General features: G+C 43.1%; 1 protein-coding gene across 1 annotated transcript in view; it reads right to left on the bottom strand.

The window, feature by feature from the left end:
• Positions 1-13: 13 nt before the first annotated feature.
• itga5 (integrin, alpha 5 (fibronectin receptor, alpha polypeptide)) overlaps positions 14-18368 on the bottom strand; it is a 37653-nt gene continuing 19298 nt past the window's right edge. Inside the window, exons 16-30 of the mRNA XM_069704188.1 lie at positions 17350-17405; positions 16785-16942; positions 16476-16613; positions 13880-13947; positions 11552-11702; positions 10978-11070; positions 9832-9911; positions 9383-9463; positions 9188-9293; positions 8088-8246; positions 7312-7419; positions 4237-4350; positions 2967-3068; positions 2734-2856; positions 14-2616 (exon numbers count right to left, since the gene is read on the bottom strand). Of these exons, the coding sequence (XP_069560289.1) occupies positions 2533-2616; positions 2734-2856; positions 2967-3068; positions 4237-4350; positions 7312-7419; positions 8088-8246; positions 9188-9293; positions 9383-9463; positions 9832-9911; positions 10978-11070; positions 11552-11702; positions 13880-13947; positions 16476-16613; positions 16785-16942; positions 17350-17405 (1621 nt within the window). The 3' untranslated portion in view covers positions 14-2532. The remainder of the gene's footprint in view (positions 2617-2733; positions 2857-2966; positions 3069-4236; positions 4351-7311; positions 7420-8087; positions 8247-9187; positions 9294-9382; positions 9464-9831; positions 9912-10977; positions 11071-11551; positions 11703-13879; positions 13948-16475; positions 16614-16784; positions 16943-17349; positions 17406-18368) is intronic.

Consider the following 18368-nt stretch of genomic DNA (forward strand, 5'->3'; position numbering starts at 1 on the left):
GCACCAGAAAATGTAAAAAGGGAAATAATTTTTATTTAAAGTACAAACCGTAACGGGTAAAAATCGACCTTCAAAGAGCCCCACACGAAAGGTCTCCCCAATATGGGGTGAGAAAATTCACAACAAATCATTTGAACTAAAAAAAAAAAACACTCTCCTTGCCATAAATATGTACAACATCTTTTAGAAAGTCCCGGAGAGAGAAAAAATGGGCTAAACCATGTAAAAAAACGAAAAAGAAAAAAACAGTGCCTTCTCCTGATGTCACCGCGGAGGAAGAAGTAAAATGATCCCCTGTCATCATAAATAATGGGCTTACATGTTCAGCGAAGAATCTTCATATAGACAGTGTGTTAAAGGATTTAAGTCAAATTACCAAATGGGGATTTTTGTGGACCATGTGACAAACCGTAAATCACTATTCAATAAGAGGGGGGATGTATGACATGAATGTAATGAGGCAAACAAATGTATTACATATGGGTAGTATAATGGTGGTGGTGTTTGGACACGTGCAACAGCAGAGCACATAAATTAGCAAACTATGTCAACATATCCAAGTTCAACTCAGATATGCTCTGGTGGTTGTGTTTCTGTGCCATAAAAAAAACGGAGTACGATCAGGAAAGGTATTCCAGCAGTGAAGTGATGAGTACATCTGAAGTGGGATAAAGAAAGTTTCACACTTGAAGTATGCTCAGTGAGAAAAGACATGAAAAAGCTAGAAACCCACAAAGGATTTAGTCTCCACACTTTGACACACAAAGTTCTGGTTTATCACAAGTCAAACACAAAACAAAAGAAAGCACTGTAATATATATATTTTTTTTTAAAAAGAGTGAATATAAATATTGCACTTCCAAACAACAGTTAGTTCCCAGTGCCTAGTTGTTATCCCTTTGTTAGAGGTATTTATGCTATCATGTTCAATACTCCACCTCAGTTATCTCAAGCTACATGTGTGATAGGCATAAACAGGACTAGGCAATGGGAAAAGGTAATAACCATAACACAAAACAAATACTCATAAATATACCATTCACACTAATGCATGTGTGTGTGAAGTCACACACATGCACATGCACACAACTTCTAACTCTACCCAACAGACATGAAGTATTTACATTTTAAGGCACATAAAACTTATGCACAAGACAAGAAGAAACCAACACAAAGCATTGTAATGTTCAGTCCCTGTAGCCTTTTGGTTGTGGGATGACTTCAAAAATATCTCAGTAAAACACACTGTAAGCCTACAACACTGCTGATTGTCACGCCTTCAATACGCCATGGCTGTTAACTCTTTGGTTTCCCCCTAAGCATTATTTTGTTCATACATGGTCTCCACTCTGGATGAGCCCGAACAGTAAAAACAATCCTCCAGGAGAACACCACTTTTTATCCGATGAGGTTTCACAGGTCTGCGGTGGTTCCAGTCCCATCCCAGTCGACTACGCCAGCATTGGTAACTCCGAACACAAAACATACGTACAGGATTCAAACAAAGTGATCAGTAGGAGTCAAATTCAGAACTCAAAGGAAGTTTCAGTCAGTCTTTTGGTGTCTTCGGAGTAAAATATCAGTAGATTTCCTTTGAGTGCAAAAAAAAACAAAAAAAAAACTTAACCCAGCACTGTCCACCAACCTGAGGCAGAGAGAGATCTGCTTTCATGAACAGTTGAGAAACATCCATCTATGCATTTTCTATACCCCCGTGTTTCCTGCTCAGGGTTTGCGGGGGGAGGGGTGGGGTGGAGAATATCCCAGAATGCACTGGTCTAGAATCAGGGAAACACCTCAGACAGGTCAGGGCTTAAATTATGGGGGGGGGGGGGAAATAAAATTTGCAATAAAACATTTGCTACTAAACAGATTTGTGTTGTCTTTGCATGTGATGTTGCCAGGTCAACGTTTTCTCCCGAAAACTGTTTATTACTCTCCTGACAATAAAACCACGTGTTGAGGAGAGATCAGAAGAATACTTTCAGGCCTGGGCAGGCAGCAAAATTCACAGCTCCTCGCTGACACAAACAACATGTGGCCACATCCTGTCAGAGGCAGTGAATGCATCAGGTCGTTAGCACCACTATAAGGCAGTTGAAGAGGGTTTTACAGAACTCTCCATTCCACAATCCACAAAACCCGAGATGGAGCGCGCTGCAGTCGCAGGTAGACAGGAGCTGTGATTGCGGTCACTTTTTTTTTTTTTTTTTTTTTTTGTACAGTTTAACGTCAGCCTTCAGGCATTGAGAAAAGTTATTTTTGAAAACAATCTCAACCTGCCAACAAACAAGATATAAATTAAAAATGAAAAAAAAAAAAATTAAGAAAAAGAAACATTCATTTGGCTTGGAGCTCTTTGGATTTTTTTTTTTTTTTTTTTGTCTTCTAGTGCAGCACAGTGGAGTTCCAGTAGTCTCTCTTTGGCGTAACTCTTCCAACTCCTTTCTGACCCGCTCTACGTGCTCCACCGTGTTTCTCCGTTGCAATCATATGGCCAGGTTCTGTGGTTCTGGTAGCTCCGGAAGGTTTTTAGGCTTCCGAGGCAGCCTGTGGTTTGAGTTGTGCTTTCTCCATGGCGGTGCCGTAAGGTAGCGATCGCTTGAAGAAGCCGAACTGCAAGAAAAATTAAGAAATGAGCACAGATATAATCAGTTTAACTGCAATGTAATTAATCCTTCAGAATATAAGCACAGTGTTGTTTTAAATCTGTTGTTTCAGAGCAGCACTGACCCTGTATAGGACGTAGATGAGAAGAGCCAGAAGCAGCAAACCAGCCAGAATAGCCAAGATGATGATCCACAGAGGAACCGAGTTCTCGATGTCTGGCTTGTTCCACACCACTGGAGTCACCACCTGAGGAGGACAGGACGGTTAATCTCAGTTTAACAACAAAAAAATAAACATAATTTCTCTGTATAAAATTGGAAAGAGTGAATGAATGGATGAGTAAAGATGTTAAATACCTTTTTGTGTCCACTGGGGAAGAGTTTGGGGGGGATTGCATAGGGCATCTTCTTCACACTGTATCTGGCCAGGCACTCCAGCACGTACTGTTTGTAAGCTCTCTGAGGAGGGAAACATTATCGGTTACCTCATCAGATTCAAACTGCATATGATGGAATAACTGGAAGTGTCAGCAGAAATGGGAAAAATCTTGGGGGCCCTTCTTACAATATAGGAGATCAAATTTAACTGCATTTGCATATATATCGTGAGTTTTTTGTTCTGTTTTGTTTTGCTTTTTCATTTTTTTCTCCTGCAACTCCTGCTTTCAACATGCTGCATCTATTAATTTTCATGTGGGGGATGTGTGCTGTTTTGAGCTATAGTGTCATGGACATGCCATTAGGATGAACTTCTGAGTTACTGGCATCCCTCCCTTGTGTGTGTGTGTGTGTGTGTGTGTGTGTGTGTGTGTGTGTGTGTGTGTGTGTGTGTGTGTGTGTGTGTGTGTGTGTGTGTGTGTGTGTGTGTGTGTGTGTGTGTGTGTGTGTACAGGTTGGGTTTCCGGTGTAATTCAAGGTCATTTTTGTAAAGTATTGTTTGTCCTTTTCTTGTTGATATTCTATTAAAATACACCAAAGACAAACTATAAAAAAAATTTTTTTAAAAAGATTCCCACTGCATGCAGTATACTAGTTGTACACTAGGTGGCATCACAGACCACGTGCAACTGTAAAAGAAAATCTGTTTCTGATCCTATGAGCAACTGTGACAACCAGATAATGAATTTTCAATAGATGACACATACTGTATGACTTGTGTTACATCATGCAGAAGGTGGTAAATAATCTGCGTGTAGCTCAAACACTGGCAGAGGCTGCAGTCTGTACACACAGTCTGCATTTTCGGAAAGCAACTGTTGTCCCATTTGTTGAGGCAAACATGTGAAACTGGCAGAGTGGAAACAGACTCAGAGCTACTGCTGATGTCTCCTTAACACAAACAAATATGTGCGGGTGACGAATGCAGCTTTTTGCCTTTCCTAGCTGCACATTTGAGATGTTGACTCTCAGTGTTTTTGCTTTTTGATGCTTTAATGAAAAAAATGGTTCTTTTTTCCTGCCAAAGTCTGACAAAAATACAGTATTTAGAAAATACACAGGCACCAGTGGGAAGAGACTGATCTGTAGTGTGCAATTTGTTTTCCTGTGCCCTGTCTTCTGTCATCTGCTGGGAGCACACATCAGGAACAGTCCGAGTTTCAGATGGCAAGGTTCATCTCCAACAAACCTCGACGAAGGTCTCGGCCCAGACGCGAGAACGCATTTTGAGGATGGCGGTGGTTCCCTTCTCCAGAAGACCCACGTTGCACTTGAGCGTCCAGCACTCCACATTAGAGCAGGACTGTGGAAGCAGAGAGAGATGATGATTAATAAATACACTCAAAGATTTTAAGTCATTTTTCTGCAGGTACATTATATAAAAAATATTTTACTTCCATAAAAATTTAACAACATCACAGGACCACGATTCTGGTTAAAGTCATGAAGGCAAAACTGTTCCGACAGATATGAGGAGGACAAATAACCGCCATGTTAATGCTGCAGGTCGAATAAATATAACAAAGAGCCCAATGTTATGATCCCTATTCCACGCCTGCTTCGAATTAGATTGAAGGAATGTCATGAGACTGTAAAAATGCAGCATGCACCACTCGCCACATTATTGCCCAACCACTAAAAACCGGCCCATTTTTCTCAAGGCTGTCGAATACAGTCTTAATTAGATCCCCATAATGCAGCTTGGTACGTTTAATATTTTAAAACATGCACACACTGTTTTAGAGCTGGTACTGCAGCCAGACCACCCCCAGACTGAGAGGTTTCGGCGGGTTTCCTGCGGGAATGCATTCGTTTACTTATTACACCGAGGAGGGCAAACACAGGAGAAGAACAGAGCGGCCGCCTCGATCCCCCAGGCTCAGTCTTAAGACAGACTTAATGAGTGTTCAGACAGACAGGGAGCGTATCAGTCCACTTCCTCCTGGTAGACTCTGTATGGTGCCCTCAGGGCGGCGGGGGCCACAAAGGTTTGTGAAAATGACATGAAGACGGTGTAGTGCCAAAGATGCCTCAGACCCAAGTCCCACATATCCTCCCTAGTGGGATTATGTGGTCAAGATCTGGATCACGGGGGCATGGAGGCAGTTCCCACAACTTCATAAAACAACAGTCTGGCTGGACTACACAGCTGCTGTATGCAAGGGGCCTGTAGAGGTTTACACTTTGTAAAAACAACCTGAAACAATTGGCTGGTTCATCAAGTTGTTGTTGGAAAACATCTCAAAATTGTTGTGCAAAGCAAAACGCAGACGTTTCGCCGAGTAAATGTTAAAAAATGCTGATCAGACAAAATGACAGTTTGTTAAAGCCTCATTTCAAACTATATTATGAGAACATGTATGGCACGCACTGCTTTTGCAATGTAAAATATAGCAATGATAAAAAAAAAATATATAAGATACCCCTCTTTGATATGACACCTTTTGTGATGAGCATTTAAGCAGTTTAAGTTGCAGCTGGTTTTAATAATCTTTATTAATCAAGTTGAAAATCTTTTGTATTGGTTAATAATGCCATTATTCATCATTAATAAAGCCATTTACAACCTACAAACGTTAGAAAGTGATACCAAATGTATCACATCTGCTAGCACAGCAAGAGCTAATACTATCCTACTGCAATGTTTTTAAACGAATCAAAGTCATTTTGAAATGCTTTTTGAATTTTAGTGCAAGTATAGACAGTCCTTTGTTCTCTATGCTTAGCTCAGCTCTTCAAAGACTGAGCAGGTCATTTAAAATTCTCACTATGACCTTTGCTGACAACTTTATCCGACCATTGCTAAACACTAACACACTTTGATCAAGAATCACTTAGAGATGTCTGTCCTCTCGGGCATAAAAAAAACAAAAGTTGCAGACACAAGGGAAACGAGAGAATGGGGTCCTTCATGCTAATGTGTCGCTGGACATGCCTGAAAAATGAACACGGTCAGTAGAGACAGACGCACGGACAAAGACCTCTTTAGTGGGTGCAGGTATCCACAAACGGCAGATAGAGCGACTACCTGCAGCTGGGTGGATCAATGGGACCAGTGTGTGTGTGTGTGTGTGTGTGTGTGTGTGTGTGTGTGTGTGTGTGTGTGTGTGTGTGTGTGTGTGTGTGTGTGTGTGTGTGTGTGTGTGTGTGTGTGTGTGTGTGTGTGTGTGTGTGTGTGTGTGTGTGTGTGGAGGCTCAGGGGCTCGTAGCACCCAGAGCTAAAAATTACAGAGCAGTCTGTGAAATGAGCAGTGCATCATAGGCCTCCCATGTCTCATGTCTTCTCAGCCTCTCCACCACTACTAAAGGCTCTTTAATGTTAATCACCACAACGGGACAAGCCTGTGCCCTCTGACCCCTCCCTTTTAACGACATCATAACCTAATTACCAGCTCCCAGGAGTCTCATATAAGAACAGGCCCAGTGTCACCAAAACAGGTTCAGATTTACACACTTAAAGTAATGCAAAAAATATACATATCGTTTAAAACACCATGTTTTTGGATTCAATGCAGAGTCACGACTCATAGGTGAGTGACACAAAAATGCTTGTAAGTGCAAAACCACATTTAGCCTCCCAAAAGTCTGGCAACTCGGCTCGTATTAGCGTTTGAACAGCCAGTCTGAAGGGCGGACCAATCAGTGATCAGTGTCGGTGATTAACTGCGTTTGTCCCGCTTCTCCTTCACTGTTATTGGACGGCTGCTGACAGTGACGAGCGCACAATCAATATTTTTTTTTAACTCTCGCTGACCGGAAATAATCGCCGAAACTTCAGTGTTAGGCGCAGAATAAACACCCACCACCTCGTCACACTACTGCCGCTCATTAAAACAATTTTCTTTTAAATTTGCTGTACTCTAGAAAAATCACTTTGGTGGACACGGTAGGTAGTTAGAGCAGTGGCAGCGTGTCGACCGGTTTCGGCGCATGCTGATTTGTTAAAATTTACCATTGACTGTATATAAAAGAGGACATAGCTTCCAGCTCTGAAAAACAAGGCGGATTTGTAAGTGTCTTAAACTGCAATATCACCGAGTGCCACTAGAGGTTGGCTCCACAAACCAATAGGTGATGTCACTGTTGGCTACCGCTTTCAATGACCACGAGGTCTACGTAGGACGGAACGACTGCAAACGGTTCCCTATGGAGGGTGATCAACCAGGCACCTAATTAGACTTCAAGTTTTGGCCTGACGGTGTTCATTCATGCATATGACATGTTGTATTTACAGATAGTGACAGTTCCCCTCTACCTATCTTACCAGGTTAGTCAAGTGAGCGAGTTGATTCTTGTGGACGTCCCTCCTCTCGACATGGTGCTCGTGGGCCTTCAGAGCCAGAATAGGTGACTCTGTGGACGTGCGCTGGAGCTAAAGAAGGATAAGAAACACACACACACACACACACACACACACACACACACACACACACACACACACACACACACACACACACACACACACACACACACACACACACACACCCATTAGAACAACACAGACACTGATCTCAGCAGGCAGAAGAGCACACCACCCGTTCTGTCAATAGAAGACCTAATGTTAGCACGACCCGAAGGCTGGTTGTCATTAATCAGAAGCATGTGAGCGCTCCTCCTCATGGATTCCCATGTAAATACACCATACTTAGCAATTCACCAGGGAAAAAGAAAAACATTAGATCACAGCTTAGACTGATGACCACTCACAGCCCTGCTCGACATCTGTCAGGCTTCGAATGTAAACACAAACAAATGTTTCGCCCTCGAAATCCTAAAACTACATCTTGGCATAAGAGGGAGGTGTCGCTGGATGTTGAAGATGAGTGAGTGTATCGCTGGGTGAGGTGGTTCGTCAAGCTGTGCCAAGCATAGGGAAGAGCAGCAGCTTCAAAGCAGTGGTGGGGTTAAGTGTCCTGGGTGGGGCTGAGAAACTGGGAGAGGGAGGTGGGTGTGGGCCAACCATCGGGAACCCGACTGGGAAAGGATGGGAGATGTTCGCTGTCTAAATAAAAGGTGCGCGACTGCATGTGGGTCACTCACTCTGAGGTTTCGGTGGTTCATGTTTTTGTCGGAGGTGCAGTTGATGGGGCCCTCCGTGGAGAACTCCAGAGGGTAGAGGAGATTGTGACCCTGCAGATTGAGAGGGCAGCGCAGCTCCAGTAAGGTGTGGCTGATCCGACTGGGACCGTTGTTCACGAGCTGGAAGAGAGAATGAAAACCTTTGAACTCAGGCTACTTCCAGGGTAATTTCACTACCATCACTTATTAGCTCATATCACGGTCATTGTCCGGGGCTAACTATTCGTGCTTCATCTTGGTTTTTTTCAGGACAGTCTAGGCTATCCAAGCCTGGTGCCTGATGGAAAATAAATGTCATGAATGACACCGAGTGGCCAGGGGGGCCAAACCAGGGACTCGCATTCAGGGCAACACCCCTGTGATATGTGCTAATATCTCAGCTGTAGTTTCGGCAACACAAATGCGTTGTTTAGGGTGTTTTTTTTTTTTATTCAACGTGAGATTTAATGTCAGTCCAATGTGGGAAACAGTCGTGGTCGGCTGTGATTTCAAAACTGGACTTGCTGAAAACGCTTTGTCGTACAGAGAAACGACAGGTATCATCAGAAAGGTTGAGTTCTGCTGTTTATTTTGATATACAGTGTGTTGTACATTGAGATTTATTCAATTAAGAGTAGCGAGTGTGGAGATGGACGCATCTAAACAACACTTGACAAAGCGCAAACATTTTTGGAAAACTCAAATCGTGCAGTTTTACAGGATATGCGTTCTATTTCTCTGTGATGAATACTCGCTGCACTATTCGTTCAAGGGTTAATATGTTAAAGTATTAGGAAAACCTCAAGAGCAGCCATCGTGGTTTCATATTTTTGTTAAAGCAGCAGTGCAAGGTTGAAACTGTTCTTTCCCATGTTGAAACATTCAAATCTGACATATTTCTTTAACCTACAAATTGGTACATCTGCACAACCTAAATCACACCGTGTGATCTGGAGTACATTTCCTTTGGTTTTTCCTTCTTCGCTGCTCTGGGAACTTTCTTTATGAACAGTAGGATCTGCTTTCCAGTCCAATCTGCTCAGCCCCAATGAGTCTGCGCAGCCAGGAGCACGACTGATTACCTCATAAATGTGTTCCACTGCGGGCCCGACGTCCTGCTCCACCCCATAGTTTTTGGTCAGCTTCCAGTTGGCCGGTGGAAAGAAGACCTTATCTGGTCGGGACACGCTGTAAAAAGAAATAAGGAAAAGACGTGTGAGAACATGTGTCGGGAGAGGCCGGAGACTTAATGAAGGGAATCCTAACACTCAACTCACCCCTGTAGAATGACATCAGCCTGGACAACCACCTCCAGCTTGTAGGGCACAAACTCACTGTGGGAATTATTCTCATTTTTACTGTGGAAACAATGAAGAGAAGAAACAGATTGTGATTAGCTGATGTCATTTAGAGCTGCAGAGGTTGATACAGCTGAATCACAAGAAGCACGTAGACTTTAACCCTTGTGTTGTCCTTGGGTCAAAATGACCCGCAGCTGTGTTCAACCAAGTTCTATTTTATTTTCATATTTTTTTGGGATCATTGGTGACAAGGAGGCTGTGAGGGTTTCTTTAAAGAGTGATGACCAATGATCCCAAAAAATATTTAAAAAAATATAGAAATAAAATAGAACTTGGTTGAACACAGCTGCGGGTCATTTTGACCCAAGGACAACACGAGGGTTAAACTGTTAGTGTCTCTGTTGTACGTTCACGTCATGCGGTACCTGCGAATCTGCAGCTCAAACTGAACAGTTTTGTGCGTGTCCTTCAGGCGAGGAACTGTGAAGCGCAGACCGGCCCAAAGCTGGAAATAGAAAGATCAAACATATTAACATCATCAGGACTATTTTGTGTGGTGTTCAGGAACAGCTGCAGCTTCTTCAGACGCCTTAAGTTGAAAATCCTTCACGTCAGTGGTCCCACCCCTTCCGCCAAGATGGCGACCGTTTAGGGTGGAAAGTGTCCAGAGTTTCCTTCTTCTGTTTTTGGACCGTTTTGAGTGCATCATCCTGGTGTTTGTAGTTCACTGCATGTTTCTAACATTACGTTACTTAACAGTGTGAACACATTTATGCACTCAAAATAGTAAGTGTTAGTACACAAGTATGCCATCTGGAACACAGGAATGGTCTTGACTAAAACTACTAAACGTATTCTTGTGGTTTCATACTCTATTGTCAGTGCTATAAAACACTCTTTAAAACTGCTCACTCTTCACTACTCATATATATATGTATAAAATATAATTTTATTCTAAAAAAGTGAGAAAAGTGAATGTCCAGCAGGCAGATGTGACTCAAAAGTTATTGTTTTGCACCATATTCATCTATATTTTCAGATCCGTTTACTTTCCACACAGTGAAACATTACATCCTAGCTGCATCTACATTTCTACGAGATGCGCATCTTTCACGAGATTAATAATCCTGCAATCCTAAGAGCTTTCAGGGAACAAATGAGCAGATTCTTTAACAGCCTGACAGCCTGTTTTTAAAAAGGAATAAGTCTCTCTGTCACTCAGTTAACATGTAGTTGACAGTTTTCCTCTGTAGACCTATTAAAAACATGCCAGCTTGTGACTCCATCATTAAAAAGGGGAACTCCTCCTAGCAGGGAGCTGAGGGCACAGATGGAGTCTGTACTTCCTGTCACAACATTTCCGAACACACGCTGACTTTTCCTGTGCTGTTTACACCCAACCTGGGGATGACATACAACCTTTTCCAACAAACAGCAGGAATCCATGACTTGGTGTCGACTGATAACTGGAATGAAATACACTTTAGATAAATTGTTTCATCCTACAACTCTGAAACTCATTAGGCTTTGAGCTGAAAGGGGGAAAAAAAGACACCCAGTAGTGTTCTTACGTTGGTGCCAGACTTCATCGGGTTTCCCAAATCGCAGCTGAGGTATCGGGTCTGGTTCTCTGCCTCATAGATGCAGGTCAGCTGAGTCAGGCTCTAAGAAACAAAAGGACAAGCTCGTCAAACCACGGTGAAGGACAATGAATAGGAAAAAGACTAAAGTCCCAAGAGACTTTTAGTCCCTGAAAGTTGCAGAATACCGGAACTCATTGCAACATTTTATTGTGGGCAAAAACAGCCATAAGCCATCGTCAGTGCTGACAATACATGTCAATGTTACTATATAGAGACAAAAGGGGACAAAGTGTCCAATCAGCAACGAGGACGCGTGACAAGTCCACCCGAGAAGGACTAAAGGAGGCTTATAAAATCTCATAACATCATATTTATCAACAACCCAAACCTAGACACACGTTAAGAGCTATAGTCAAGGTCAATGAAGTGTAAAAGTGCCAGTAAGTGGAATACAAATACATATTTAAAAATAAAATGCTGCATATTGCGTCCTGTTTCCTGATTTGTAAGTTGAACTTCCCATTTCTCTACATACTTTTTCCACTGAGATGTTTCCACTCACTTCGTTATTGCGGGCGATCCCGCTGTAGTCGGCTTCAGGCGGCAGAACCACGTACAGTTCGGCCTCGTACGCCCCTCCCTCACCCTCGTTCCTGGCGTTGAAAGTCAAGGTCAGCGAGTTGTCATCACCTAAGTAGACTTCCTTCTTATCGCTGAAGACCAAAGGAAAGAAAAAGAAAACCGATTAATCAATGGTTAAAATACAGACACAAATAAACACATAGATCAGTTTAAGGGTGTTATCCATAAACAGTAAATGTTGGCAGGTAGTAAAATGGGCAACAAATTGCTTTAATGAAACTAATTAATTTGCAGACTTTGTGCAAATGAATTTAGAGTCTGGTTACCAAAAAAACCCCAAAACAATTAGATCGATGTCATAAAGCAACCCCCCACCCCTCCCCCCAATAAACGAACATTTTTCCAAAGTGGTAATAAAGTCATGCATGCTGAAATACAGAGCGCAAGACTGTAAAACACCTCCCCCTTCCTTTGCTTTCTCTCACTCCTTCCACCTTTTTCCTCCACAGCTAACAACAATGAGAAACTCCATATGGAGGGCCACACAGACGCTTTTAATTACAGCCCGTTCTCAAGAAGGCAGGAGAGCAAAAGAGGGAGAAGATTTCTGGAGCTTAATCCTCGGCTGGCCTACAACTCAACCGAAGTCTGACTCTCACTGGCAATGCACTTTTTAAACCAAACAAAGGCTCAAAATTAGAAAACACCACAAAAACCTTAAAACTTCCCAGAGGAACCCTTTGGTCTAACAGGTTATGTGATTTTGGCAGTGGAAGGGCAGAAACAACACTGTAGGAACGGTGGACGCTTTTTTTTTTTTTTTTTTAACTGAAATTCCTCTAAATCACGGCCATCCCGTCAACCCCTCCAACTACTATTGGGCTTCCATAATTTACGACAGAGCAGACAAAAACTACAAGCTATTATTTTAATTGCGCTAATCACACTTTCTATGTCTCATTTTCTGTTTGGATTGAGCTCAGCCCCTAACACTTGCTCACAGCAGGTTATTCTATGTGATGGATCAGCCATACATGGGTGGGGGGGGGGGAGAAGGAGGCAGATGGTAGATAAATATAGGAATGTGAAATCAAAATGACAGAGCGGACAAGGGAGTATCGGGGAGGCTGTTATTTTTGTGAAAAATGCTAACAGATTTCTCGAATCAAAGTGTGGCGGGCAGGGCGCTCCTGACGGCTCCAGAGGCAGACGAGGTTGGGATCGGGGCGAACGGCCCTCCAAACAAATCCCCTTTCATCTTTTCTGTCTTTTCCTCTTTGAAATGTTTGTCAAATGTTTGTAAAGGTGCTTCCTGTTTTTAGAGAACTAGTGCAGAGTCCGTTCAAAGTTGCCGGTTTCCTGCACAGTGAGTAATTACTTGTCATACATTAAGCTGATAATACTTACATACTTGTATGTGTAAGCTTTCAAATGCAGAACTGTTATTTGTTGTGGAGTATTTTCAGTGTGGTGTTTCCTATTTTTTACATCAGTATCTGAATACTTACTGAAAATACTCCTAATATTACGAAAATTGATATGGTTTTGCAAACAAAGACTGACTAGATAAATGGGCTTGAAGCCTTATCTAAGTTCTCCATATTAAATATCTGTTTAACAGTTTTTCTTCTTCTGTCCCTAAACCAGTTCAGACCGCTGCAGTGATTTAATTAAAAAAAAAAAAAAATTTTTTTTAAAACTCTGCATTTTCACTGATTTTTAGACATCAGCAGGCAACTGTAAGGACGGCTATGATTACAAATTTTATTTTTATATCATCCACGGTTCAAGTAGGTGAAGAGATGCTTATGGTCACTGAAACTCTCTGTTCCCGGGGAGGCCTCACCTACTGCCTCAGGTTGCATTCAGAGGCTCCCATGTAATGATTTGCAACAATTGGATATTATTATTAATATCAAACGTGTCGCACGAAAGGCTCGGGTCCTCAGCAACACACCCAGTGACTTTGAAGCAGGTGGGACGAACAGTTGTCGAGATATGTCAAGGACAAAGAGACAGACAGAGATTTCTGAAATTATATAGAGATTGTGTGCCCCTTACTGAACTGCAACATTATGACTATTAACACTAATCTTCTGGTATACTAAACTAAACAAAGCAACAAAAACAGCTGTAAATATGCTTTAGCACTCAAATCCAAGGTCCCTTTTGCACAGAGGAGGTGAAGAGTTCAGTCTGTGATCCTGTTCAGAGTTTTTTGCGTATTATCCATTGAATTCTAATGTATTTCCTGAAATCCATATGCTCTTCGACTTTTAGAAACGTGTAAGGAAATGAACAGACTCACCCATGGACGGCCAGCTTCAGGTCAGGAACGCAGATGTTGTCCTCGCCGCAGTCCAACAGAATCTGAGCCTGAAAGATGAACATTGGGGGGCGATAAAACTGTTATTACGAAGCTGCTGCAGGCCTTCATAATCACACAGTAGGTTCAGACTAAAAACACTTCTGACTAAAGTCACATTCATTTCACATGTGAGGAGAATTAGGAACACGACATAAATCAGATATCTGTTAGGGAGACAACAGGATGAGTGCAGCAAGATGCAACATGTGGTATGACTAATAAATTCCACCCCCGACCACCACACAACACACACACACACACACACACACACACACACACACACACACACACACACACACACACACACACACACACACACACACACACACCTGGATTGCAGTCACCTTAATTTACAAGGCATCATCACTGCACATCCGACAATTAAAAACAGTGTTTTTGCTCAGAGGTACAATAGCCGACTCGGTGAGGTCATAACAGGCACAGACACACTTCCATGAACCAGCTGTCCTGGCGCACACATGCTTTCTGTTTGCAATGTAAATAAAAAAATTTAAAAAAAAATTAAAAAAGGGAACCGAGTGACGGGGTGCAGCTCATAGCTCGTGCCGGAAGAGATAGTCCTGTGGCGCTGGGCACAAAGCTGCCCGCTCCCAGCTCTCACCAGCGTCCCACATCACAGCGCCCTGTGGCACACCGCGCTCTCACCACACACTACACCACCCAGCGGTATTTGATCATATGGAGAGGGAGGAACCTACATCCCCACTGAAACACAGGATATGCGTGTTGACCTGAAAGAAGAAACGAGGGCTCGGAGATTACAGTCGAGGGAAGAAGACGAAAGGAGCAGAAACACTGCTGGATGAGTGGCTGGCCGCAGAACGTGTGGCAGAGCCGCGGCAGGGAAAGCCCTGCGGGTCGCTAAATTGCATCCCGCTGCCACTGCGACAGTGTGATGATGCTCATGACGATGAGGAAAATAAATAGAAATGGAGGAGGAGATTAGAGAGAGCAGAGCGCCCCCTCCTTCCCCCCCCCCCCCCCCCCGCCTGTCATTACACCATCCAGGGGCTGTAATTATGGACACCATGGTAACCACCATGCTAACTTGGCCACATCTGCACCCTGCGTCTGTGTGTCTGTGCAGGGGAGGAAAACAACATTTGTAGTCCCATCGCTGCTTTTAAACAACATCAACACTGTCATCAGCGTGAGACATAATGAGGGCAAACAGCATGCAGGGAAATCAAAACTCTGGCAGTAAGAGTGGAGTCCATTAATCAAAGTCATTTGATATTATTTTAAGAACAATGAGGGCATTGATGCACAATTTCAGCCATTTTCAAGTTCTAAAAAAAGGTGGCCACGACTGTTTTTTGCACAAATGGATGCTTTTGAATAAGATCTGGGAGCGATAGCAATTAATAGATCCATCATAATGCCATAACTCTTCCTAGATACATGTGGAATATGTTAAGATGAGAGAGTGAGACTCAGCCATCTTTCATTTTCACTTCAGCTTAAAGAACTTGGCAGAGTGGATGAAATGTTACATCGCCTGCCACACATTCTCAGAGCATATGTGGAAATCAATAGGGCATCGTGTGTCTGATCGAGGCCAAAGCTGCGGTATCACAGTCACCCCTCACTGTTTACGCACTGTTACATTCACACAGTATAAAACAGAATTAATGAAATATGTTGGCAGTCTGACACTCGCCTTTTACATACATATGCAGTATATACAGTCTTTGGCAAAAAGAGGGCTTTTTTGCAGGTTTACGGTTGATATTTCAGCTAAAGCTCTTCTCAAGGCCTCAGTTCAGCAATCGACCACATCTGTTCCAGGCCAAACTGCTTTGATATCAAAGGAGGACATCGATGACAGGAAAAAGAGAGAAAACAAACCAGGAAAGAGAAAGAAGAGAGAGAGATCAAACTTTGCTGATTTGCCGTTTGCCAAATGCTCCAATCTGCTAGCTGTTGCTGAACCCACATATGGTGCCACAGCTGAAAAAGATGCCCGCGTGTGTTCAGACAGCTCTGCTTCACTGCCAGAAGGAAAAGTGGCAACATGCCGAGAGATTTCAACCAGATGGGCAAAAAGCCCATCTGAGCCCCTCCTTGAAATATATCGACCATCCTTCTGTGCCTGGAGCTCTGGAAAGGGTCACTTCTGTGCCGCTACGCAGCCAAGCAGGCCGAGAAGTGTTTTCTACTGGGACCGGGGGAACACGCCGCTGGACATATGTCTCACATTTCCTTTTTGAAAAACAGCTTTCCAGACACTCTGGAGCTCTTCCCAGCAGATGAGATGATAATTTACATTAAAAAGAACAGATTGGGTCTTTCATCGGGTGGAAGGGAAGTCAGAGAGTCGTTGATATGATGAATGATTACACGGTGCGCAGATACTCTTATCATCAACTGAGAGAGAGTCCAAGCAGCCTCAAAAACCACATGCACATTATTAGTGAACACTTCTCGATCACATTTTGATTTAAGCGGCCTCATAGATCACTGCAGGGTTGGTGAAGTGTACTGATTTGGCAAAGTTTAATGGATGTTAAAGTACCTTCTGCAGGATTACGTTGGTGGTATGATAGTTGAGGATGGGCCGCAGGCCGTGCGAGTCAGCTGCAGCTTTTGGATCCAAGCTAAAGTTCAAGGCCACGAAAATGGAGGAGAGTTTATCCCTGAAGTCCTTCTCGTCCTGCAGTTAAAGAAATATAGCAGGAGGTATGTAAAACATAATTTGTACAAATCTGTTGTTCAACAATAAGCCACAACTTAAGTTAACATCATAGTAAAATAACAACAGCTGCTGTTTAATATTACAGAAGGCCTGTTTTTATTGTTTTTATTAGTGAAAGAGAAGGCGTACTCTTAAGTAGATCTTTGTGTGGTTGCACACGCGCTCGCCGTGGCGCACTCTCACACTCCTCTGGAACAAAGGCTGCTGGGAATCCAAGAACAGAGCCCTCTTCACGGCACCTTTCTGCTTGTGCTTATGACTATCGAGCTGCACCTCCACCTGGAAGTCTGGAACACATAACACACACAAATGAGCATTCATGGTGTGATGAATGCTCTCGAGTCACATAATGACAGGTTTGAAAAAGACCCCCATAAATACTCTGAAGCACACACAATGTAGTCAATGTAAACATAATGGCAGAGAGAGGACTTGTATATAGAGGAAAGAGCGATTAGAGGAATAAGTGAGGGTTGATAGGGGAAAAGGATTGAACACAGAAAAGGGCTGATCATTAAAGGAGGTATTTGACGTGCTGCGCTCCCTTTTGTGTCATAACAAAGTCCCAAAAATCTGCATCACCTGCCAAAATACTTTAACCTACCAACTGTTATGGATTCAAAACATCACCACTGGTGGCTCTTTGACAGTTTCCGTACTTGTAATAAAGTGCAGATGTGGAAAATTGGCTCACCTAGGCTGCCTGGTAGGTGCTTCCCATCAGCAGATATGCAGAAACTCAGGTTGACGCTGTTTAGGACATAAAAAAAAAGGACGAGGACATGATGAGAGAAGCATATTCGTTTATGGCGGAGGTTCAGCGTAAATACGCTGCGAGCACAAGACACCTCACTTGTTCTCTCACTTTTTCTGGTGTCAGCTCCTTTACAGGGTTCACGTTAGAAGGCATGGAGCATTATGGGGGATACAACGATACGAAAAAAAAATGTTTTTAAATGTTTGGAGACAGGAGGGCATTTGATCACTTTCACCAGCCAAGCTTATAAATCAGTGTGTGTGTGTCTGTTTTCCACCCACAGCCCCCCACTCCCTTTATACACACACACACACACACACACACACACACACACACACACACACACACACACACACACAACGGAATAGCAGACTTAAGAAGGGTGAAATTGAGCAACGACTCATATTTCAGCGCTGACCAGTCGATGGCGGTCTCTATAAGCCTGTAGCTCTCTCCCATGACATCAGCCACACAACATGCTGCTGCTGTCCAAGTCTGCAACTCCAAAACCCCTCGATCCTTTTACTAGAAACCCCACACAAGAGAAAACGCAGAGAAAAACTTGGAAGAAGTAAGAAATGAGGAAAAAAAAAAAAAAAAAAAAAACACACAGGAAGTGGAAGAGAGGTGAAAAATGAGGGAGAAAGACACAGAGTGCAAAAGGCTTCTTTGGAGGAGTAGTAATAACTTTGAGTATACGCTCCTGTGTCTGCCTGTTTCTGTGTGCGCGCACGCTCACGGGAGTCGACGTGTCCTGATGTTTCCCAGCTGTGTTCCACCAACCAAACAATATCTCATTCAAAGCAACTGCAAAAAAAAAAAAAAAAAAAAACTTCCAGCCCCTCCCCACCCGACCTCCCTCCCATTATCCCCCTCCGCTCTGCTTTCACCCCCGCTGAAAAACTCCTCATCGCCAGGCAACGTAGCACAATCAAGACACATGTGTATACAAGAGT

This window comes from Brachyistius frenatus, unplaced genomic scaffold (genome assembly GCF_029030835.1).
Source record: "Brachyistius frenatus isolate BFR_SWC_R1_liver_20210118 unplaced genomic scaffold, ASM2903083v1 Contig_50, whole genome shotgun sequence".
Classification (NCBI taxonomy): Eukaryota; Metazoa; Chordata; class Actinopteri; family Embiotocidae; genus Brachyistius; species Brachyistius frenatus.